This window comes from Phoxinus phoxinus (assembly GCF_949152265.1).
Source record: "Phoxinus phoxinus genome assembly, chromosome: 10".
Taxonomy (NCBI): Eukaryota; Metazoa; Chordata; class Actinopteri; order Cypriniformes; family Leuciscidae; genus Phoxinus; species Phoxinus phoxinus.
The window spans coordinates 1,107,501-1,132,500 of record NC_136885.1 but is presented as its reverse complement, the minus strand read 5'-3'; the positions used below and the strand labels follow the sequence as shown (position 1 = coordinate 1,132,500).

General features: G+C 42.0%; 3 protein-coding genes across 6 annotated transcripts in view; 2 read left to right on the top strand and 1 right to left on the bottom strand.

Moving 5' to 3' along the window:
- nt5c3a (5'-nucleotidase, cytosolic IIIA) overlaps positions 1 to 8,059 on the top strand; it is a 10,420-nt gene extending 2,361 nt beyond the window's left edge. For 2 of the 3 annotated variants that reach the window (XM_079626998.1, XM_079626997.1), the window contains 8 exons: positions 4,103 to 4,201; positions 4,328 to 4,397; positions 4,837 to 4,883; positions 4,954 to 5,039; positions 5,589 to 5,678; positions 6,151 to 6,313; positions 6,795 to 6,995; positions 7,429 to 8,059. In XM_079626998.1, coding sequence (XP_079483124.1) covers positions 4,103 to 4,201; positions 4,328 to 4,397; positions 4,837 to 4,883; positions 4,954 to 5,039; positions 5,589 to 5,678; positions 6,151 to 6,313; positions 6,795 to 6,995; positions 7,429 to 7,530 — 858 coding nt within the window. In that variant the 3' untranslated portion in view covers positions 7,531 to 8,059. Of the gene's footprint in view, positions 1 to 2,589; positions 2,698 to 4,102; positions 4,202 to 4,327; positions 4,398 to 4,836; positions 4,884 to 4,953; positions 5,040 to 5,588; positions 5,679 to 6,150; positions 6,314 to 6,794; positions 6,996 to 7,428 lie in introns of those variants that run through there. The other variant, XM_079626999.1, reaches the window with a different exon arrangement.
- Positions 8,060 to 8,934: 875 nt separating this feature from the next.
- Positions 8,935 to 18,484, top strand: LOC307005492 (uncharacterized protein). Of its 2 annotated transcripts, XM_079625724.1 has the most exons (8): positions 8,935 to 9,143; positions 9,462 to 9,630; positions 9,766 to 10,025; positions 11,237 to 11,405; positions 11,541 to 11,695; positions 11,924 to 12,043; positions 16,830 to 16,998; positions 17,918 to 18,484. In XM_079625724.1, exons 1-8 carry the CDS (start codon positions 9,117 to 9,119, stop codon positions 18,382 to 18,384), a joined length of 1,536 nt encoding a protein of 511 aa, XP_079481850.1. In that variant the 5' UTR covers positions 8,935 to 9,116; the 3' UTR covers positions 18,385 to 18,484. The 2 variants fall into 2 exon arrangements, with proteins under 2 accessions (XP_079481850.1, XP_079481849.1); XM_079625723.1 differs by having other exon boundaries at positions 8,965 to 9,143; positions 11,541 to 12,043.
- Positions 18,485 to 21,888: 3,404 nt separating this feature from the next.
- bmper (BMP binding endothelial regulator) overlaps positions 21,889 to 25,000 on the bottom strand; it is a 35,138-nt gene continuing 32,026 nt past the window's right edge. Inside the window, exons 13-14 of the mRNA XM_079625722.1 lie at positions 24,288 to 24,418; positions 21,889 to 23,380 (exon numbers count right to left, since the gene is read on the bottom strand). Coding sequence (XP_079481848.1) covers positions 23,199 to 23,380; positions 24,288 to 24,418 — 313 coding nt within the window. The 3' untranslated portion in view covers positions 21,889 to 23,198. The remainder of the gene's footprint in view (positions 23,381 to 24,287; positions 24,419 to 25,000) is intronic.

The following is a 25,000-nucleotide window of genomic DNA, read 5'->3' as shown; positions in this document are numbered from 1 at the left end:
TCTCCCTCAGACTGTAAACGAAGCTCGGGCGCACCAGATAACACGTCATCAGCGTCTTACGCCATCAGCGGCGTCACTGCGGAGTCCTGAACGCAGATTCACAACAGACCCGGGAGAGAATACAATGCGGAATAAAGTCTTATTTTGTGTTATTTTTGGACCAAAAAGTATTTTCGATGCTTCAAAAACTTCTAACTAACCCACTGATGTCACATGGACTACTTTGATGATGTTTTTATTACCTTTATGGACATGGCCAGTATACTGTATATACAGTTTCAATGGAGGGACAGAAAGCTCTCGGACTAAATCTAAAATATCTTAAACTGTGTTCCGAAGATGAACGGAGGTCTTACGGGCTTAGAACGACATGAGGGCGAGTCATTAATGACATTATTTTCATTTTTGGGTGAACTAACCCTTTAAGTTCACTGCCATAGACTTGGTCACCTGACCTGATGAAAAGCGAAAAGCGTTACTGAAGTGCAAACTAAATACAATATAACTGTGTACAATAAATAATATATTTGCCTGTCTATTAAAGCGCATGCGAGAGCGGAGTCTCTCGGCAGATCAAGTCCAAGTTTGCCGCGAGCTCTCTCCATCTCTAAACGCCACGCCGATATTGATCCTAGTTTTATTTCTCAGATTTCCCCACACACTGCTGGCCTCAGTTGATCTACGTTTATGTTTTTTTGTAATTTCTGAGTTCGCCAGTCAATAATCGTGAACCATGATGACTGAATGACACAACAGCGTGCAAGATGCTGTATCATAGAAATACATACATAGATCCTCAATGGCGACTTACGTTAGCGGCCGCTAATGAGGTTTCTATGGTTTCTACAAGCGGGAACCGAGGACAGCGCAGATGTTACGTGATTGATGTGCAACAATGACAAGAGACGAGCCGTTATTTACAGATCCTTGGGAACTTTTGGGATAATGTAATATATCACACTGTGCAAGTGGTTTTTGAATATTTTATTGCAAAAATCTTACGTATTGTACCTTTAAAGATGTTGATATGCATTTAGAAACAATACATTAAACGTTTATTGCAAATATGTACGCATACATTTAAGCAGTTTGAGAGAGTAGGGATCGCAGTGGTTAATGGGAGTGGGCGGAGCTAAAGAGCTATTCTCTTGTTTTGATTCTCTGATTGGTGGAGATTTTTTCAGAATCATTGGATTGCGTTTACATTACACTGAGATCCGATCACAATGCGTCCTCGACTACCTCCGAAACTGGACACGCTGATCGATACCATTCCCATCAGAAGCGCGTTTACACTCGTCTTCTCAATGTGTGTGTGGACAACATCCGGAGACAGGGCGCATGCTAATGCCGAGTGTAAACCAGCCTCAGTTATAGTGTATAGCTGACTTTTACAAGCTTTGGAGAAACAAAAGCCTCTTTTTGTTGTGTGTCAACAATAAATATGATTTACAAATAAGTATCTCTGCAAAAAACAATGACATATTAACAGAAACATAATTTCCTAATTGTTGACATAGAGGGTTAGTTCACCCAAAAATATATTTCCGGATTACATTATTAGTTCACTTCAGAATTAAACTTTCCTGACGTCCCTCCACGTCATCCCAGATGTTCACGTCTGTCTGTCTCCAGTGGAACAGAAGTGCAGGTGTGTGAGGAACACACTCCAGATGTTCTCCATAGAGTGACTTCAGCGGTCCAGCGGGTCGAAGGTCCAGATTGTGTGACCTTTCAACCTGATGATGTAATGTGTATCGCATCAGTGAGTGTAAGTCCAGCATTAGTGGTTAAAAGTGTATAAATGTGTATTTAGTTATAAAATGTCCGCTGGTGTGTCTAGATGAGACTCTTATCCCTCGGCTGGATCGTGAGAGACTCTGAAGCTGAAACTCACATCTAGACCATTGAAGTCACTATATGGAGAACATCTGGAGTGTGTTCCTCACACACCTGCATTTCCACTGAAGAGAGAAAGACATGAACATCTGGGATGATGTGCGGGAGAGTAAACTATCAGGACATTTCAATTCAGAAGTGAACGAGTCCTTTAAAACCTGATCATAAAGTCATTGGTAAATGTAATGATGATTCTGAAGTGGCACAGTCAGATCACATCTGATAATCTAAGAGCAAACAGTGCTGTCTTGACTCATTGTGTGTTAATGTTCAGTATCAGGGACTGTGTTTGACTTCTGGCCTCTGATAGGCCGCCCGGGGTCAGAACTACAGTGCTAGAGAGATATGTTCATGAAACAATCAGTGTGTGACGATTAAAGTCTAACCCACCGGTGGAATGTGTCTTATCAGAAACACACTCCCCAATACATGAACATGGACAATCCCGTTGTGCCGTCGGTTCAGCGGATCGTTGAGTTCCTGACGTGCAGAATATCTCCAGGCATGATAGCAGACAGCCGAACCCTGACCTCTTGAGCCACACACGCACTCGCCTCGGCCTACGCTCAGCACAATCCTCTAGATGTGGACAGACCGTCAGTGGGGGGGTTTTACTGTTGTTTTGCATGCTTTCAGTGTGTGTGTGTCTTTAAGAGGGGTGTTTGTGTCATGTGACCCCCTGTGGGGGTTAGATTATGGGGTGTGGTCGGCTTTAAGGGAACTGGGTGTCAGGACAATATAAGCCAGTGTCACACAAGAAGCGTTTTCTTCTGTTCGACACGACGCCTGCAGGACGAGGTATGCGCTTCATTCTCCAGTTATTACTGTTCATACTCCAGTTATTACTGTTCATACTCCAGTTATTACTGTTCATACTCCAGTTATTACTGTTTACTTGCAGCAAATGTTTATATGACATGTCATAAGATAAATCATATTGGTGTTTTTGCAATTGCACACATGCACACCGGACTGCATTACTGGCATGTTCTGGTGGAGTGTAAATGCTTGAAGGATTTATGATTAACGCGTTCTCATCTGGACTTAAGATTAGTTTCAGAACCGCTCGATCTGTGTCTCGTGAAGACTTGGGTGTGTTTACCGTGTGTGTGTGTGTGCGTGCGTGTGTGTGAGTGAGAGGGGGGGGGGGGGTGAGATCACAGGTATGTTGTGTTGTTGTTCACTGTATTTGTGGAATAGAGACTCGACCTTCGCCGTGACGGGTGACATGTCAACACTGTGTGAATTACAGTATAGCCCTAATCTGTTTACCAGTACACAAACACCAGTGACACCAGTCTAACACTGGGTTATTAGCGGCTACTAAAACTATTAACAACATGCTAACACTTTACAATAAGGCTCAGTAGTTAACATGAACTAAGAATTCACTATACTTCTACAGCATTTATTAATCTTAGTTCATATTTACTAATATGCCATTAACATCACAGGTTGTGTTAGTGAACATTAGTTAATGCACTATCCCGAACACACACTGAACAGCTGGATATTAACTAACATTAACAAAGATTAATAAATACTGTAACACATGTATTGATCATCGTTAGTTTGTGTTAGTAATGCATTAACTAATGCTAACCAAAGAACCTTATTGTAAAGCGTTACCAAAAACATTTAATGTTCATTGAAATAAAGCTGAAATAATTACTAAAACATACAGAATTACTAAAAATGGAACTAAAATTTACATGAAAGCTAAAAATATATCACAAATAAAGCTGAAATAGAAGAATATATAAATATTAGTTAAAAAACTTCAACTAAACCAAAAATAGAAATGTTTGTTGAAGCACTAAAAGTATGAACTGTAAGTAAATAAACACTTAACTAATTAAACCTAAATAGTAATATTTAAAAAAATTACATGAAAGCTAAAAATATATCACAACATGATTAATAACACTTCTCTAATGTCTAATATTTATATTGCAGCCAAAGCATGAATGAAGACCGTAATTATGATACAAAGTGTTTTAGAAAAATATAGAATGCATTTAAATAGGTAATTTAGCTTGAGTTATTACAGAACTGTGTCTGAAGGCTGTGTACCTGTGATACATCTCAGTCCTCAGTGGGGTTCTTCTGGCTCCGCCCTCTCTGCAGTGACGTCATCACAGGGGGCGGGGCCAGCGAATGCCTTGGTCTCATTGGTTGTGTGTGTGTGTGTGTGTGTGTGCAGATGCCGGAGTTTGAGAAGAGCACGGTTCACATCAGAGACCCGGAGCGAGTGGAGCAGATCATCTGTAGTCTCATTAAAGGAGGAGCGTCTAAACTGCAGGTACAGGGACACGAAAACACACTCCGTCACACACACACACACACTCACACACACACACACACACACACACACACACACACACACACACCATGACAGACCCGTGACTGACTCTCCTTCTGTCCTCAGATCATCACAGACTTTGATATGACGTTAAGCAGGTTTGCTGTCAATGGAAAACGTTGCCCAACATGTCATAGTGAGTAAAACAAAGAGCTCGCCAACATCTTTCCTGGAAAAATAAAAAATGTATTTCATTGAAATGAAAAAATTACATTTATGAATGTAAAATGTCACAGTCGGAAGAGTAATATAAGATTGTAAAGGGTTTTCACTGAAGTATGCAGACATTTGGGGATGAAACACTTCTTGCAATTTAATAAAAAAGTCAGTGCAATTGTTTATAAATCAATTAAAAAGTTGAAATATTGTCCTTAAACTGTGCAAGTTTATAATTTACTGGGTTATAACATTATTTTACTGAATTTATTGCAAAAACCTGTTTAAAGATTAGCTCTCTGTCAGAATATACATGTAGACGACAGAAGTGTTGGAGATTCAGTGATGTGCGTGTGCGTGCGTGTGTGTGTGTGTGTGTGTGTGTGTGTGTGTGTGTGTGTGTTGTGTTGTGTTCACAGATATCATTGATAACTGCAAGCTGGTGACGGACGACTGTAGGAAGAAGGTATGCAAGATGATCACATGAGCTGTTTCCCGTTTGTGAGAGCATATTTACATATTTCCATGTTTTCCAGCTGCTCCAGCTCAAGGAGACGTATTATCCTATAGAGATAGACCCTCAGCTGACCATGGAGGAGAAATACCCGTTCATGGTGGAGTGGTGAGTTCAGACACACACACACACACACTTCATAACCTGCAGGAGATCATCTTTCATCTGCACACTGCTTAAATGTTAGCGTGAAGACGCTCCAGTTCTTCTCTATATCAGAGTCAGTGTTCCTGAACTCCTGAAACGCCTCCGCTGTATCTCGAGTTTCTGCCGGGAACGAACACGCCACAATATTCCTCATTATCATAATTAATGCGCAGAATAAAGGGGCGGGGCCTGGTTTAGTTAGTTAGTAGTGTGTTAAACTGGCGGTTATGGTAAGGGGCGGGACATTTCCCAAACACACTCGAAGCGCTCGACCAATCACAACACACTGCTCCAGCCGACCAATCAGAGCACAGTGTGCTTTTCAGGAGGAGGGGCTTCATAGAGACAGGAAGTGAACAGAGCGTTACTGACAGACTGGGAAGAGAGGAGCCGCAACAATGGAGAATATGAGGAGAATAATCAACATTCAAGCAGGAAAACCTGTTCTAGTCGAGCCTGAACTACAGCAAGAGTTTATATATAATGAAATAAAGTGTCTTTTTTCCTCAGGTATTTTAAGTCTCACACGTTATTGGTAGAACAGAGATTGGAGAAGGACAAACTCCCAGAGGTCGTGAGAGAGTCGGACGTCTGTCTGAGGTACAAACATCATGATGGTTTCACAAGCTTTATACTTACACTAGGTGTCTTCAACTTATATACTTGCATTAAAAAAAAATTCTTCTGCTGGAAATAATGAGTAAACATGTTTTATGAAATGCAAAGGAGTAAAAAGTACGATATTATGCTTTGAATTGTAGAGAAGTAAAAGTAAACATTTCCCAAATTAAAATGTACAGAAACGCTTTGCTGCTGTCCACCGCCGCTCTTAAGGTCCCTGCACACTGAGTCTGAATATTCATCATTCGGTGGCTCTGAATTGTCGAAACACTCTCAAAATGCTCTATACGGATGCGAAAGACGCAGAAAGTCAAACCCGATCCGAATTGATTGACACAACATGAGGTTGTATTTATTTTCTAACGTGAAACCTCTCGGCCTCGGTGTGCAAGGCCTTTACTCTGAAGCGTGACGCTGTGGTGGAGATGTTGATGTTCAGCTTGTTCGGCAGGGACGGGTACGAGCAGTTCTTCGACCGGCTGCTCCAGCACAGCGTTCCCGTCTTCATCTTCTCCGCCGGTCTGGGAGACGTGCTTGAGGAAATCATCCGACAGGCCGGCGTCTACCACAACAACGTCAAAGTCGTGTCCAACTTCATGGAGTTTGATGAGAACGTGAGTCTCAGATTAATATCCGGGGTTCAGATTAATATCCGGGGTTCAGATTAATATCCGGGGTTCAGATTAATATCCCGGGTTCAGATTAATATCCGGGGTTCAGATTAATATCCGGGGTTCAGATTAATATCCGGGGTTCAGATTAATATCCGGGGTTCAGATTAATATCCGGGGTTCAGATTAATATCCGGGATTCAGATTAATATCCCGGGTTCAGATTAATATCCCGGGTTCAGATTAATATCCGGGGTTCAGATTAATATCCGGGGTTCAGATTAATATCCGGGGTTCAGATTAATATCCGGGGTTCAGATTAATATCTGGGGTTCAGATTAATATCCGGGGTTCAGATTAATATCCGGGGTTCAGATTAATATCCTGGGTTCAGATTAATACCCTGGGTTCAGATTAATATCCTGGGTTCAGATTCTCTGCTGGGATGATCGTGTGGTGATCAGGATCTTCTGTTGTCCTGCAGGGGCTTCTGAAAGGCTTTAAAGGAGAGCTGATCCATGTTTACAACAAGCACGACGGTGCCCTGAGGAACACGGAGTATTTCAAACAACTGAAGGAGAACGGGAACATTATCCTGCTGGGAGACTCGCTCGGAGATCTCAACATGGCGGACGGCGTTCCCAACGTGGAAAACATCCTCAAGATCGGCTTCCTCAATGACAAGGTGCGTACGATTCCTTTAGGATTCACGTTTTTGAATATATAATGTTTTTCAAAAAAATAATAAACTTGCACCTTGGAACCCATTTCAAAGTTTGCGTCCTCGAGCCGCCAAACATTGTTCTTGTGCAAATGAACGGCCAGAACACATTTAAAGTTTTCTGTTTTCTGTTAGAACGGTGTCGTGTTAGCGGCCCCTAAGTTAATAACTAATGATCTTTACAACAGAAGTGAATCAATCAAACTAACTTTATCTGGACAATAACCTTATTCTAGAGCTGCTGTAAAGCCTGAACACTCTCTGTTACTGTAATCTCCTGTTATCTCTGTAAAGCTGCTGTGAAACACTGTTAAAGCGCTGTATAGATGAAGCTGACTGGACTGTGGTTTGCTCAGGTGATTTCACTGATCGATGAGGATCATGTTGTGTTTCACAGGTAGAGGATCGGCTGGAAAAGTTCATGGACTCTTATGATATTGTCCTGGTGAGGGATGAAACACTTGAAGTGCCTAATTCCATACTTCAGAAGATCTTGTAATGGACACAGACTCCTTCAGACTAATTCCTGCGCTGAGGTCGGCCTTCATCTGTCCTTACAAGCCATACACGCGACCTTTGACCTTTTTAAAGTTCTGCCCTCTCATCATAATGAACTATTTTAATAAACGCATCTGGGTTCTAAACATGTATCTAAAGAAAAATACACCACATCATTTGCATTTTGGTAAAATTATTGTTTGTAGTATTTTTTGATATGGAAATATGTGTTTGCAATAAAAGTTGGGTCTGTGAACAGCAAAGCCCGGCTGACGCATCAAACTCACGATCGATCTGGAAATGATGTGCACTTTTAAAGTCTGTTACAGTTCTCATGGAACTTTGCATTTCATGTCAGTATGCACAGATCAAAAGTAAAGCAATGCTATAAATTGCTCCCAAAGCCATGATGTTTCATGTATTGTGTGTGAGAATGTTTTAGCATAAATTTATTCAAGTTTCGGTGTTAAAATGTGCTCAGCCTCCTGGTCACCTGTGAGGTATAGGCAATAAAGGCATTTTTCTCCTGAGTGTTTGATTCTATTAGATAACGCATGAATGAACAAGAGATTTATGCAAAGTTGGCAATAACTGAAGGGGATTGTTTGTTTAAAGCTTGATTTGAACTATTAGGCATTTGAAATGTGCCATCAAAATGTCTGATTCTTATTTTATGGGATATCACAGTGTTTATTCTAAATGATTTATAGGTCCTCATCATGATTGTGTTAATAATCTTGAATCAGAATAACTTCCTCTTGCAGCATCTCTTCTCCGATGACGAGAAGAGACACATTTGTTCTTTTTCCAGAAGCGTTTCACGCAAAATACAGAAGAAAATACCAGTGCACCTCCATTTCATGCCTTCAACAGTAACCATGCAAATAAAGGGTGTACGTTTTGACAGTTGAAAGTATAATATTCCTCTCATTAGAGTATTAATCGACTGTAAGGTTAGTGTTATAATAAGCACACAACATCAGTGGCTCTCGTTCAGATCTTTTCACAGCAACAAACTCAAAAAGCAGCAAATGAGGTTAATCATTACACTCTGAAAGATTGTGATTTTACAGTAGATCACTCGAACTTTCTAGTGTATGAGTTATGTTAAGATATAACAACATCATATTTAAGCTACTTTTTAAGTTATTTTAAGATATAGTCATTTTAGTTTCAAGTTTAAAATCATTACAAGGTCTCTGCCAGTATTTAAAAATATAAGTAGGCTATTTTAACAAAATAAACGCATTTCGAAAGATACAAATGTTGACATAGTGCTCTACAGAATTATATAACATCATAAAAACATTAATAATATTTTTAACATCAGGTATTGTATTTGCTGAGCATTAAGATATTAAAGAAAAATTCACTTATAAATTAGGAAGAAGAAAAAAAGCAAAGAACAGAAAGGGAATGTATGGGTTCTGCCTGTAGTGGCCACTCGTGCAACATAAACAATGGCGTAGCAGACGAAGGGAATTTATGGGGCTTAAAAGAAGAAGTGGAACACAGAACAGGCGATTCACTTAAAAGATTCATTTTAAGACATGAATTCGTCCATCTAACATCAGAAAGCGAAGAAAAATGAGGAGAGAAATCCTGCCGATGAGTGTGAGGGGAATGTCTTTACGTTTTTGCTAATGGTGTTGTGTTAGCTATAACGTTAGCTGCCCGGTTAAAAAATAAGTTCACGACTGTCTCGCGTTAAGTAGAAAAATTTGTGGGGTTTTAATTTTTTTTTTTTTAACCCTTTCCAGACAGCACATTGAAATAATTGCCTTTAAACCTAACCATAGTTTAGCTTGATTAGATTTGCACCAAATAAACGTTCACGCATGGTTATGGTATTATACAGTGGGGGAAACACATTTTAGGTTGAAGTTTAGTTATTTCCCATAACTGACACTTTTAATTTCCTTGTCTATTCAGCACATCACAATTAAGCGGAGAGGGCAAGAGCCTCGGCCTCAACGCTGCCATGCAGATGCTGCTTTATTCACTTGCCCCTTCTGCTCAACTGACGTCTGTAAGCCGAGACAGTACCATCAGATCATGGCCCATATAGCTGGACATAAGCTGAGGGCGGTCGAGTATGGAGGTGAGTGAGTGAGCGTACAGTATCTGTGGGAACACTTTATAATAATACTGAAATGGTTAACATATGAACTAAAACAACTTTTACTGCATCGTTTAATATTATGCTAATACTAATGTGCTAAAACATCTGTTTTAGATCATGTAATATACAGCTGTAACATTTGCTGTGGGAAAATGGCCAGACATTTTCACTGCTGCCAGTGTCCCAAGACTTACATCAATAAAGCTGAGATAAAAAAGCATCTTTGCAACAGTCATCCCTTAGCTTCCTGCACTTTAAAACCTCAACCAGTAAGTCGCCCATTACAAGAACCTCCTTTCCAACATCCAGCATCTCCACCACTTCGATTAGCTGCTCCTCCAGTGAATGAGGGAAGACACATTTCTTTGCATAGGGTGAGTCTGAATTCTAAATATTAGAAACACATTGAGCAAATACATCATGAAGCTATTCAACGTGGCATTTACAAGCATTGTGTGTTGTAAAAGAATAGGATGTGCAGAAGTATGTTAGATTTTTCATCTGAAGGAAATATCAGTTCATTACTCCAAACTTCCTTTTTGCCATTAATTGTAATAATCCAGTGACATTTTAGTATGCACAAGGAGTCTGTACTGGGAGGTAATTATACCAAACCACTTTGACGACAGCTTTTGCTCAGGCATTTCAGAAATGCAAAGCTCTGTCATGAAACTCTAGAATGCGCAGGCTGATAGACTTTAACTCAATTTGTTAGCGATCACATCATTATCTACATTGCGCAGCTGATTGGTTGCTGTGGCATCAGGGGCCAATGACCTTGCTGCTCAACTTTCAAATACTTGGTTAGCAGTCTTCAGCGCGCTTCAGAAACCCTCCCCTTCCCCAGCTCCACCTGTACAGATCTGCTACAGGGGTTATTTCATGTCCATAATTAACATTGCCATATCCATTACATTGCCAATCTCCCCAGAGTTGTCATGACAGAACAGCATTTGAGATGCTGTGGAAAAAGATCGGTCCGCTGGTTAGTCCAGTAATGCCGTCCCGTGTAGTCACATTATTTTTTTGAAGCGCATCAAGGAATTTATTTGGTAGATGTTTTTAAAAAAATCCGACACAAACGAGCACACAAGTTTTTTAAATGCAAATTTGTAGAATTTATGCGCATCTTGGCATTTCCATCCAGCAGTTTTTTATGTGATATCCCAAAATGCTGATAACAATAGATGGTTGAATTATGGCTATTGAGTCCGTCTGGGATTGCATGAAAAGACAGAACTAACTGAGACAGACTAAATCCATAAGAACTGTGTAAACGTCTCCAGGATGCTCTGAGAAATCTACCTGCAAAGCTGCAGTACTGTGAAAAGTTTTAAGCAGGATGTTTTCAATAAAGTCTTTAGCTGTGGACCAGTATAGCTTGCTTAACCCTTTCCAGATGGCACATTGTAATTGCCTTTTATATGCACCACATAATATAACTGTTAAGTCAATTGGTTAATGTATTTTTGTTTGTTAATTTTTATTTATGTGAATCAATTGTACTAAACATTGGGGAACACATTTTAGGTTGAAGTTTAGTTATTTCCCATAACTGACACTTTTAATTTCCTTGTCTATTCAGCACATCACAATTAAGCGGAGAGGGCAAGAGCCTCGGCCTCAACGCTGCCATGCAGATGCTGCTTTATTCACTTGCCCCTTCTGCTCAACTGACGTCTGTAAGCCGAGACAGTACCATCAGATCATGGCCCATATAGCTGGACATAAGCTGAGGGCGGTCGAGTACGGAGGTGAGTGAGTGAGCGTACAGTATCTGTGGGAACACTTTATAATAATACTGAAATGGTTAACATATGAACTAAAACAACTTTTACTGCATCGTTTAATATTATGCTAATACTAATGTGCTAAAACATCTGTTTTAGATCATGTAATATACAGCTGTAACATTTGCTGTGGAAAAATGGCCAGACATTTTCACTGCTGCCAGTGTCCCAAGACTTACATCAATAAAGCTGAGATAAAAAAGCATCTTTGCAACAGTCATCCCTTAGCTTCCTGCACTTTAAAACCTCAACCAGTAAGTCGCCCACTACAAGAACCTCCTTTCCAACAACCAGCATCTCATCCACAAGAAGATTCTTCTTTGCCGCAACCAGCATCTCCACCACAAGAAGATCCTCCTTTGCAGCAACCAGCATCTCATCCAGAACAACATCTTCCTTTGCAGAAACTAGAATCTCATCCACAAGAAGATCCTCCTTTGCAACAACCAGCATCTCATCCAGAACAACATCCTCCTTTGCAGAAACTAGAATCTCATCCACAAGAAGATCCTCCTTTGCAACAACCAGCATCTCCACCACTTCGATTAGCTGCTCCTCCAGTGAATGAGGGAAGACACATTTCTGTGCAGTGCCGTCGTAGGGTGAGTCTTAATTTCTAAATACTAGAAACGCATTGAGCAAATTCATCATGAAGCTATTATGTGTGTGTGTGTGTGTGTGTGAGAGAGTGTGTGTGTGTGTGTGTGTGTGTGTACCTGGTAAACCCTACATTATGGGCAATTCTTTGGTCCCCATGAGGAAAACAGCTTATAAATCATGTTAAAGTATGTTAGAATTTTCACCAAAAAGTATGCCAATAGGAAATATTGGTTCATTCCTCCAAACTTTTTACTTTTTCGCCATTAATTATAGTGAAAATCCAGTGAGATTTCTATATGCACAAGAAGTCTGACAACATATTCTATGGTCCACACAGAGATCTGATCTCACCGTCATTGAGTGAACTGAGATGCATGTCCTGATTTTGCCACGTTAGAACATATTTTGTTGATCCTGGAACAACATTCATGTCTGAAAATTAAATCATAACCATATCCCTACTCCTAAACCTAACCCTACCCATAAGTAATCCATACAATCCCCAGGGAAATGATAGGTGAATAACATAGAATAATGTAGAAGCACCTAACCCTGGTTGTAAACCTAAACTTGACATAAAATGTTAACTTGTCCCTCAAATCTGGTTGATTAGAAATGTTAATCCAGGAACATGTTGCACTTGTTGAAATCAGGTTCTCTGAACTGATACTACAATCATATATCCATAAGAACTGCATAAACTACTCCTGGGTGCTTGGAGAAATCTACCTGCGAAGCTGCAGTACTGTGAAAAGTTTTAAGCAGGATGTTTTCAAAAATAAAAATCTAAATAGATTTTTATCAATTTAATTGATCAATTTAATCAATCTTTAGACCAAAATCATTATTTTGTCTTATTCAAATACGGAAGGGGGATGAATGGAAGACTGCATTTGTGACCCCTACTGGCCACTATGAGTATCAGTTATACCGTATGTCCTGGTCAATGGCCCTTCCATATTCCAAGGGTTCATGAATGATTCATCATCTACTTCGACATCCTCAAACATCGTCATCATGGTGCACTGGTGTTGGAAAGGCTGAGGAAATTCCATCTATTCCACAAGGTGGAGAATTGTCCTTCTATTCATTGCCTAGGCTATAGCAACAGTCTCTGGGAAATCCAAATGGATGAGTGGAAGTTAGAAGCCGTTCGTTCCTGGCCCACTCCAACCGCCATTAAGGAACTCCAACACTTTTTAGGTTTTGTCAACTTCTAGCGCTGGTTTATCGTTGGTTTATCGTGAACTATAGCTCCATCATTGCTCCGCTCTTCTAAAAGCCAAGCCCGACTCTCTGTCCTGGACCCTCAAGGCCTCCCACACCTTCCAGCAACTCAAGCAAGTCTTTACATCTGCTCCGCTTCTCATCCATCCTGACCCTAGCAAGCCTTTTGTGGTTAAAGTAGACACTTCCACTAGTGGTATGGGAGTATGGGAGTAGTCCCCTCTTAGCAGCAGGGTAAACCTCCCAGACTCCATCCATATGCCTTTTCTCCAGAAAGCTTTCCCCTGTGGAGCAGAATTACGACATCTGCAACTGAGAACTACTAGCCATCAACTCAGGTAGAAGGAGGAGTGGCATTGGCTGGAGGGGGCCCACTAACCTTTCTTGGTATTAACTAATCACCGGAATCTTGCGTATCTTAGTGAAGCTCGTCGACTGAATCCATGGCATGCTCGTTACCGGGCCCTCTTCTTTAAGTCAAGTCCAGTCACCTTTATTTATATAGTGCTTTTTATAATACAGACTGTTTCAAAGCCGCTTTACAGTGATAACAGAAAACAATTGCAACAAAAATAGTTTTGGCTTTACAGCCGCTCTTTCTAGAAGAAAGTCATTGTCCAGTTTAAGTAAGTTCAGTGTTGATTCATTTTCGTTCTAATAATCATTAGTTATTAATTTGGGGGCCGTTTACACCACACCGTTTTCAACTTAAAAAACCGTCTATAGGCATGCACATTTGAATGCGTATGTGCGTGGATGCGTCTTTCTTTACAAATGTATGCATTTTTAGTTGTTTTCGCGAATCTGTGTGGACCAGGATCATTTTGTTAACGTTGTCATCTGTTGTCGTGTAAATGACCCTTAATGACCGTTAATTTATCGATACGGCAACTCTGTGAGACACACTAGCTGCGTGTGACACAGCACAAGACAGAAACACAACAAGACACAGACATAGACAGGAGAATATGGGAGCGTCAGGGCTCTGTCACAAAACCAAGAAACGCACTAGACCGAAGTGACAGAACCCTGACAATCTCATATCATCCAGGAGCCAAGAATATTAAAGCTGATGCCTTGTCTCGTTTCAATTCCCCCAACGAAACCCCCCGGTGGAAGCAGAGCCTATTCTGCCGCTCAACATCATCCTCAGTCTAATCCAATAGTTCCTGGACGATCAGATCGTGGAGGCCACCGCACCTGCTCCACCGGGCTGCCTAGCCAAAAACATCTATGTCCAACTAGGGGTGTAACAATACATCGATATGGATCAATGCATTGTATTAATTGATGCATTAATGCAGACGTTTAATTGATGCATCGATGCCTCACCTTAAATATCAATGTGAGGTACCTTTATTTTGACACTCTCCACATCTTCACGTAACGTCTGTCTACGCATTTCTGCCTAAGCGTGCGTTTTCCTTTACTCACCATCCTTTCTGCCTGTGTGTCAGATTGCAAATGCAAGTCAGCAACTAAGTAGCCTGGTTCTACCAGACTCTCGTACTTTTCATTTGTACAGAGAGTCTGGCCTCTCTCCATTGACAAGCGTTAACTTCCTTGAAGGCGGGTACTCTGTTGAAGTTTAAAACTATTGGATCTGCCCAGAGCCACTCTGGATCTGCTATAACCAATCGTTAACGTTTGGTCGTGACGTATGATGACTCAAACTAGCGCACAACCTCAACGTCATCGTTCTCAGCCACTCCCTCTGTTTGCGCTGATTGGACCGGTAAAAAATTTACCGGAGAAAACCCAAGAATACACCACAATCCCAGACGTAGTACTAAAGGAAAATTAAAATTGAGAGGTAGTACGTAGGAGGGCGAAGCCAGGCTAGCAACAAAGCGGATGTAGCAGCGAAAGACGCAGAAAACTTTGTGGCTGCTGTCAGACCAAATCGTGGGTTTGGAAAATGTTTGTATTTGCGAAAACAGATGGGCAGGCAAAGAGTTTCCAGTACCAGCTGAAATACTTGGGAAATACTACAAACTTGTCAACGCATCTGAAAAGGAAACATGTAATTGAGGAAAGTACTTTGGCTGACAAAAATCAGCATGTCACCCCCAAGATTAACTTTTTCACCCAGACATTGGCCCAAAACTCCATCCATCTATCCATCCATCTTCTTCCGCTTATCCGGGGCCGGGTCGCGGGGGTAGTAGTCTCAGCAGAGATGCCCAGACTTCCCTTTCCCTAGACACTTCCTCCAGCTCTTCCGGGGGGACACCGAGGCGTTCCCAGGCCAGCCGGGAGACATAGTCTCTCCAGCGTGTCCTAGGTCTTCCCCGGGGTCTCCTCCCGGTGGGACGTTCCAGGAACACCTTCCCGAGAAGGCGTCCAAGAGGCATCCGGAACAGATGCCCGAGCCACCTCAGCTGACCCCTCTCGATGTGGAGGAGCAGCGGCTCTACTCTGAGCTCCTCCCGAGTGACCGAGCAATACCCCAAGATACTTGAACTCCTCCACTTGAGGCAGGAACTCTCCACCAACCTGAAGTAGGCAAGCCACCCTTTTCCGACTGAGGACCATGGCCTCGGATTTGGAGGCGCTGATTCTCACCCCAGCCACTTCACACTCCTCTGCAAACCGTCCCAGTGCATGCTGAAGGTCCTGGTCTGAAGGGGCCAGCACGACAACATCATCTGCAAAGAGCAGAGACGAAATCGTGTGGTCCCCAAACCCGACACCCTCCGGCCCCTGGCTGCGCCTAGAAATTCTGTCCATAAAAATTCTGAACAGAACCGGCGACAAAGGGCAGCCCTGCCGGAGTCCAACATGCACCGGGAACAAGTCTGACTTACTGCCGGCAATGCGAACCAAGCTCCTGCTCCGGTTGTATAGGGACCGGACAGCCCTTAGCAAAGGACCCCGGACCCCATACTCCCGGAGCACCCTCCACAGGCCGCCACGAGGGACACATTTGAATGCCTTCTCCAAATCCACAAAGCACATGTGGATTGGTTGGGCAAACTCCCATGAACCCTCCAGCACCCTAGAGAGGGTATAGAGCTGGTCCAGTGTTCCACGGCCGGGACGAAAACCGCTCTCCAATTAACGCCCAAAACTCCAATAAAGTTGTAAATTTCCCAATTGGGAGAGGGTGTGCAATACTCCTGCAGTCTTATACCTGAGGAATACTTTCTGTTTCCCAATGCCTTCCTTGTTCTTCAGTGTCCAGTGATCTCCTTCGTCTCCCCTTCTACTTACGTGGACACATCCTCAGCTCCCTGGCACTCTACTTAGAGTCATGTGAAAAAGAAAGTACATTCTCTTTAAATTCTATGGTTTTATGTTTTAGGACATAATAAATGATCTGGTCCTCGAGTAACTCCCATTCTTTCTAAAGACTGTTGTTTACCTGCCATACTCACCCGCTTGCCATAACTCTTGAGTAAAGACTTGTATACTTGCCATTTCGTAAACATTACACACCTGCATACGTGTTGCTAGTTGTCCTCAGTGCTGTGCTGTTCATGTTTTGGTTTCAATAACATCTTCCTGTCCGAGTCCCCGTAACCCTATTGAGAGTAACTGATGTTTTCCTTGTCTATTCAGCACATCACAATTAAGCGGAGAGGGCAAGAGCCTCGGCCTCAACGCTGCCATGCAGATGCTGCTTTATTCACTTGCCCCTTCTGCTCAACTGACGTCTGTAAGCCGAGACAGTACCATCAGATCATGGCCCATATAGCTGGACATAAGCTGAGGGCGGTTGAGTATGGAGGTGAGTGAGTGAGCGTACACGGTCTGTGGGAACACTTTATAATAAGGTTGTAATAGTTAATGTAGTAAACGTATGTTATGAACTAACAATGAAAAATATTTTTACAACATGTATTAATCTTGGCTAATGTTAAATTAAAAGCATACTAATACACGGCAGATTTTTTTAAAGGTTAAAAGGGTGTGTGACTAAAAGTTTGAGAACCACTGCTGTGTGTTAACAGTGTTTGATCCGTTATGAACTAAGAAACAATGGGCAGTTGTTTTCATAAGTTAACATTAATCAAGATTAAAATATTCTGTAAAAGAAATACTGTTCATTGCAGTGTCATAAATTAACTTTTCCATTGATTTCCAGAGGTTCTTTTTACCTTATCCACGTGCATATTTTTCTGACATGGCATTTGTTTATTTAATGCTGCTCAAACGTGGCTTACATTTACACAAGAACTGCATAATGTAAACAGCATACATAAAGTATATCAATTATTTAAAAAAATTAATTACAGAGTAAAGCTGCAAAATTATGACAAAATCATTAGTGTTGATTATTGCTCTTCATATTGTAATAATGATTATTAATATAATACATTAAAAACATTTTGTATTTGTGGAAACGGCACGTCATATTGTGGCAACACAGACAGAAATGCCTCTGATTGACCATTGCATTCATAAGTTCAACAGACACGTGTGTGTGTGTGTGTGTGTTTACATTGTCAACTGCTTGTCTGGCATGTATAATAGTGTTGTTAGTCGCTTTCGTGGATCCGTGTGAACGGAGATTGTATTGATAACGTTGTCATCTGTACAGAGGGGGAAAATCTGTTTATAAGCTTATTCTAAAGTGATAAAAAAAATCAGCTAAAGTGATATTATGGGAAATGTCTAACATCGTTGTTGTTGTTGCCCTGTTTTAGATGATGTCATATACAGCTGTAACAGCTGTGGGGAAAAGGCCAGGCATTTCCACTGCTGCCAGTGTCCACAGTCTTTCTTCAACCAAGGTGCCCTGAGAAGGCATCTGTACAGCACTCATCCTAAAGCCACTGGCCCTCCAGAACCACCACCAGTAGCTCACCCACTGCAAGAGCCTCCTTTCCAGACGCCAGCACCGCGTCCACTGGAGTCAGCCGCTCATCCAGTGATCGCTCAGAGAAAGCAGATCTCCGTTCAGTGTCCGCACTGCCGGGTCAGTCTGAACTCCAAAAATGTAAAGACGCACATTAAGCGGAAACATCACAAAGCCACGCATCCCATAACTGCAGCTTGGGGCTCATCCCACAAAGTTATCTGTGACATGGATATTAGCAAAAGCTGTGTTGAAATGGCACCAAGGAGTGAGTTTTTGGTCACACAGTGTGTGTCTCTAAGCTCAGTAGACTAGATATATCCCCATCTGCGGTGTTACATCCAGATATAACTCGACTCGAGCCACGGGGCTTTTTTTGATTGAAAATGAAAATAAATAAATCCAAAATGTTCAATTGGAATGTTAACGTTTGTTAAAAGTTATCAGACGCCTCATTTTTAAAATGTTGTGTAGAATCTGTCCTACATTTGATCTTACGATCATTTGTCAAATTCTGTAACGCTAGGCAGAAGCTAGATCCACTTCATTAAATAACCTCAAACCACATACACTCGGGAACAAGAACAACACAATATACAAAGTCAAGAACCCACAAACACTGACACAAGACACGTAAAGAGGCTAAACAAGATAACATGGTTGATCAGAGACATCTGGGGAGACTAATAGGCATTAAACATAACGGGGAACTGCTAAACATGGGACAAGACGGGAACACACACATGAGTCATGACAAATGTGTGTATGTGTGATTCAGAAAACGAATATGCACGAAAAACACACACATCTCTTCCAGATGTGAAGTTAATAAATGATCTTGAAACTGGGCTCCGATGAATGGTTTCAGATCTCTGTCGCCTGATTAATGTCATTAACATTATAAAAGAGCACCGGTCAACGTCCAAATCCTTTTTCAAATTTCAATTTCAAAACACTTTATTTGTCCCCAATTGGCAATTAATGAGGCCATGTAGAGTCACGTAAACAATATACATAAAAACATCATACATTAAATAAATAACACCGTGTGCACGGAATACATATTAATACATACCTAAGAAACAACCAGTCCATACCATATATAAGAATGAATAAATATATATGTATATAACGGTCTACACAACCCAAAAAAAGTAAAGTCACAGCATGAGAATTTAAAAGCTGCACCGATTTTGGAACAAAGGTTGCCGTCCTCCTCTGTGTCCTACAGACAACGAAGCCGTCGCCCGAAGCAAGCCACTCAAAGACGGAGAACATGACGTGAAAATCCTTCCAGCCAACCTCAGCGTTTGCTGTTCACGAATCCCACTGCGCAATGTGGTGTTGGAGTGACGTCTTTTCTGACATTTTTGGACGTCCAATTTCGGTCGACTGAAGGGGTTGTTTTGTAACGCCAGGCGTTTGCTGTTCACTGATAATAGAAAGAGCCCTAATAGGGAGTCAAATCGTTTTCAGCTTTAACCGTGCGCTCCAGATTATTTCTATTTTGGAGGCTAATACACTGAAACCAGCAGACGATGGAGAATGTAATAACTCTTAGCTTTCGATGCAGGAGTGGGAGAACATGGTAAGAATGTTTTTACTAACTCAAAGGAATTGAGCTTCCTCAAAAGGTACTGGCATTTCCTCAATATCTCCTCTGCATTAGAAGTCAATTCAGGCAGATTGTCAAACATTGTCCCTAGGCACTCTTTAACAATCTCTAGGCTTTCCATGAACAACAGTAGGGACTGCCATAGCCATCTGCCTCTGCTTATTAGAAAAGGTTACTACCATCTCTGTAGTCTTATTCACGTTACGTGCCAAACAGGAGATGTCACACCACTCAACACATTCCTGATGCTGTGAAGGGCCTGAAAGCAGAGACCGTACCACGGTGTCATCGGCAAACTTTATTACATGACCATCAGATTGGGTGGATCTGCAATCGTCCGTATACAGAATGAAGAGCAGAGTTGAAAGGTCACAGCCCTGGGGAGAGCCAGATCAAGTGTGTAGGAGGTCAGATAAGATTGTTGACCAGCACTCTGAGACCTATTGGTCAAAAAATCAATTATCCAGAAAATCAATCGGTCCTCCAGATGAAAAGACGGATACGTTTCTCAGCAAGAATATGTGGCTGTAAGGTATTTAATAATCTGTCTGTGGATTTAGGAGATGCTTATGAACAAGGTCTGTGATAAACACCTTCATCGACCCCTAACCCGTGCGGTCGCAAACTGAAGTGGATCCAACTGTGAGTCGGTTACTTTAGCAATATAGTTTTTAATAATCCTCTCCATTGCCTTTATCAGGAGAGAGGTGAGTGCAACAGGCCCCAGATCGGTTAAGGCTTTTATGGATCTCTGTCTGTGTGTCGGAATAACTGTGGAGTGTCTCCACAGCTAAGGGACTACACCGCTGGCCATGGACTTCTGAACACACTCCGCACAATGCTTCAAGGTTCGGCCACAGATATTGGGCCCTATTGTAACGCTCTGAACCGCAAGTATCAAACGCGAAACGCAAGTAACTCTGTGGCGGATCCCGGCGCTGTTGCTATTATACCGGCGGATAAACGACTCTTGCGCCCGACGCAAATCTAAAATGTGTTGGTCTGCAGTGAAATGGTCTGACATTTTTCTTTTCTATTGTTTTGCATATGTATTAATTCACATTCACTCTTTTGAAGGAATTCATTAGAATTGCACACTAGTTACTCACGATCACATGCACAGCGTGTTTGGTAACTTTAGGCCGCCGTTTTAATTTCCTGTATGTTCATTGACATTATATTTTGCTAACTCTGTTAGATGTTGATATTATTGTCTATAGCAGGATAATAATATACTGGGCTTTAGTCTATAGACTGGACGAGTGTTGATTCTATCAGGAATCCCCCAAATAAATAAGTTACTTTTATAGATCATAATTAACACATATTTCCCTTTGGCCTAATTTGCTACAAAAAAATATATCAAAATATATTCCTAATAATGTTACGAAGAAGAAAGTAAGTCACAAAAGTTTGGAACGTGAGGGTCGTAAAGGTTTTTTCTCTGGGGATGTTAAGAACATACAATATTAATGGTAATATAATTCAGATTTATGTTTACTCTTGAGAAATTGTAGGTAAGATAAATATTTAATTTAAAATAAGTGGTTTCGAAAATGGATGGATTTGTTCCACAATTATTCTTCATATAATTTTACTCAGGGGTTTAATTTTTGTTAATATTTCAAAAGCAAGTCTAAGAGGAGAAGGGAAAATCAAAGTCTGCGATGCTCATGTTTACCAAGGGCGGCAATACTAGAGGAGGGCGTTATATATTTATCATTGATCTAGTCAAGGTGAAAACTGGCGGTAATCAGTTAGGGGTGCCCAATCCTGCTCCTGGCGATCGACTGTCCTGCACAGTTCATCTCCAACCCTAATCAAACACACCTGCCTTTAATTTTCAAGTGATCCTGACGTGCTCTGAAGACCTTAATTGGTTGCTTCAGCTGTGTTTGATTAGGGTTGGAGATGAACTGTGCAGGACAGTCGATCGCCAGGAGCAGGATTGGGCACCCCCATGCATTTTAACTTAAACTATTGTTTTGTGATTAAAAGAGAGTTCATGAGTCGACTACGCCATTACACTGACTGATAACACTCGTTCTCTCAGGTGTGCTTTCAGAGCTGTGGAAAGAATGTGGTTTTCTTTTAGGGCTGGGCCCGTGTGTGTGTGTGTGTGCACGTGAGTTAGGATTAATGTCGCTCAAATAACACTCGACTACACAAAAGGACTCGTAAATAAACACAACACACTTAACGCTCAGGACAGTATTGCAAAGTTTTATCAGTTCACAAGACCGTTTTCATGTACCTGGTGAAAGTTCATGCCACAGTTTTCATGAACATGAAGTTGATTTTTGGCTTTATTTGTTTTTGGGCTCTGTTTCCTCAGGAGCAGAATCCCTCTGCATCCCGATCCCGGATCTACACACGACACATCTGAACCTGAGCTGAGACAAACACTCTCACAGAAAAACTTGCTTATTTCTGAAAAAGTATATAAGCTTTATACTGGTCATATATATATATAATATCTTACTGTGTCAAGTGAAATGTACAGGTATAACAACACACACACACACACACATCAGTGTATGAACACTGGGCTGGACGAATACAGTACACTTCTCTGTAAAGCTATAACAGTCACATTTGAGTCCCCGACTTACAAAATAAACAACAAATACATAAATAGTTTCCCTTTCAGTCAAGAAATTGTGTGTTAAATACTGGCTGACCCAATAAATGGATAATACTATTGTTTATGTTCGCCATATAGCCCTCGTGTAACTCCGGTTCAGGTCCTTTATCTTGAAGCATCAGGAATGAGTTTAGTCCAGCGGTAAGGCACTTCAGTGGTGAAAACCAAATCCTGGGAGGAGGCACAGTTCATGAGTATCTGAGTCCTGTACAGTCCACAGACTGTGTACATATGTGCGTAGTGTGCGTGACGTCACCCGTAGTGTTTCTGAAGAGCGTTCCTGAAGCCCAGAGTGGGCGGAGCCGCCGTCGCCATCTTGGCCGTGTCACTCCCGGATAAACGAACGTGCGGCGAGGCGGATTAGCTGAGGTGACGTGGCGCTAACAGACAGCAGACAAACGGCTATCAGCGGAAACCACCTGTCACTCAAGTGACCACGCCCTTAATTATGCAGAACTTTAAGGCTTAATTTAATTTAAATGGATGAGTTATAAAAAAATTCACCCCCCTCACAGTCGTCATGAAGGGCAAGATCAGCTATATAGACCAAAACCATTATTTGCACCAGACTTAAATTGTTCATAAAACGTGTTTTCTGCTGTCGAGTCTGGCAGATTAACATGCGGGTCTACGGGAGTGACTCTCTTCTGCTGCCGGCCTCTAGTGGCCAGTGGAGGAACTGCAGATTAACATGCCGGTTTATGGGAGTGACTCTCTTCTGCTGCCGGCCTCCAGTGGCCAGTGGAGGAACTGCAGATTAATCTCAGTGTTGGATTGAAGAGAGAGAGCGGGAGGTTGCCGCTTGGTTCAGTCCTGTTTGCCCAGTTCTCTCTCCCGGTGTCTGGAGGTCTTGTGCAGGTCGCGGGGTCATCATGGCCCGGGGCAGGTTGTGTGTTTGACGCAGTGTCCCTGGAACAGGACCAGGTTGGCAGGACAGTGGCAGCCGGCCACACAGGGTCTTTGACACGGGCCGACCTCGTTCCAGTTATGGCAGGTTTTGGTGCAGCCGGGTCCACATGTGTCGTAAACCGCACCATGTTTGCAGTGTGTGCCTACAGCAGGAAATAGAAATTAACACTAGTCAAATATGAAGAACAGATGCAGCTCTAAAAGAAATGTGTTTCTTTGTTTAAAATGCATCTAATCAGGATATTAGAATGATGGCAGAACATTTTGATCAGGGGATGAGGGTGTTGCACAGTGATACACAGATCTACTGCAGTGAAGCAGTCATAAATATAACCCAGCTATTGGCCAATCAGCATCAAGGACCACTTTTTGATGCTGTTGCACAAATATATACATATTATCCCAGGTTCCCCGTAGCAGATATAGACAAGTGGTGCTGGGGGAGGTGGAGGGGTTCAGAGGAACTACATCAGCAACAGTTCCTGTGGAGAAGAGCCCACATTCTGCCCTTTCTCAGAGTCTTGCTGTAGTTCAGGCTCGACTAGAACAGGTTTTCTGCTTGAATGTTGATTATTCTCCTCATATTCTCCATTGTTGCGGCTCCTCTCTTCCCAGTCTGTCAGTAACGCTCTGTTTACTTCCTGTCTCTATGAAGCCCCTCCTTCTGAAAAGCACACTGTGCTCTGATTGGTCGGCTGGAACAGTGTGTTGTGATTGGTCGAGCGCTTCGAGTGTGTTTGGGAAATGCCCCGCCCCTTACCATAACCGCCAGTTTAACACACTACTGACTAACTCAACCAGTCCCCGCCCCTTTATTCTGCGTATTAATTATTATAATGAGGAATATTGAGACGTGTTCGTTCCCGGAAGAAACTCGAGACTACAAGAGTTCAGGAGTTCAGACACTGACACTGATATAGTACAAATACATGTTTTGTATTTTTTCACAATTTCCTAAAAACATGTATTGAAAAACTGAAACAAAACACCATACAAGGACTTTGAAAGTGAGTTTGAGTGGCGGCTGTCCATGTGTGCGGTGTGACTTACTGACGCAGGCGAGCTCCGGTCTCCAGTGCACTCGGACGCCCTCTCTCTCACACGCCCGACTGTACGCTATGAACGACTCGCAGTAACAGTTCTTATGCACTGGACACTCACACATGTCTGTGACACATGACCTGAAGAGAGGACGACAGTGAGCAACAGAATGAGTTTTAGTAGTTCATCTCACTGACTTCTTTAGAATTAGCGTTGAAAAGGTGTGTAATATATGCACCACCAAAATGGAATACCAATATTAATAATTTCAGACTTTTCTGAACACCCATCAACCATTCAGTGGAAAACAGACGGTCCGTCCCTATACTCATGCTATAATAACTGGCCTATATTACTCTTCTTCCTTCAGTCAAATCTGATAGTGACCTCACTTTTTCTATTGTTGCTCTTTAAAGGTGAAGTAGTTTCTGCGGCACTAGTGGCACCCAGCGGGATTACAGAAATACAACAGACACCCCTTCCTCTCCCGACTCCCGCAGTGTGTCTTGAGTAAGTAATTGAGTAGCACTTACTCAACTAGTAACACTGTCTAGAGTGATCGTGAGCATCTTGCTTTTAATAAACCCATCTAACGCATCTACACCAGGCGCATTTATAGACGAGCCACAACTGTAGTAGCGGCAACATCGCAATGTGCCATTCACTTTGATGTGTTCATGGCCCGTTTAATCTTTGAAGGCCTAAATACAAATAATTTTGCC

What these genes read in the sequence shown, in the direction of transcription:
- LOC307005492 (XM_079625723.1), top strand. Translation starts at nt 9,117, where the DNA reads ATGAGGAGAGAAATCCTGCCGATGAGT. An exon ending in GAGGGCGGTCGAGTACGGAG is followed by an intron (nt 11,406 to 11,540) that starts GTGAGTGAGTGA and finishes CATCTGTTTTAG; the next exon opens with ATCATGTAATATACAGCTGT. An exon ending in GAGGGCGGTTGAGTATGGAG is followed by an intron (nt 16,999 to 17,917) that starts GTGAGTGAGTGA and finishes GCCCTGTTTTAG; the next exon opens with ATGATGTCATATACAGCTGT.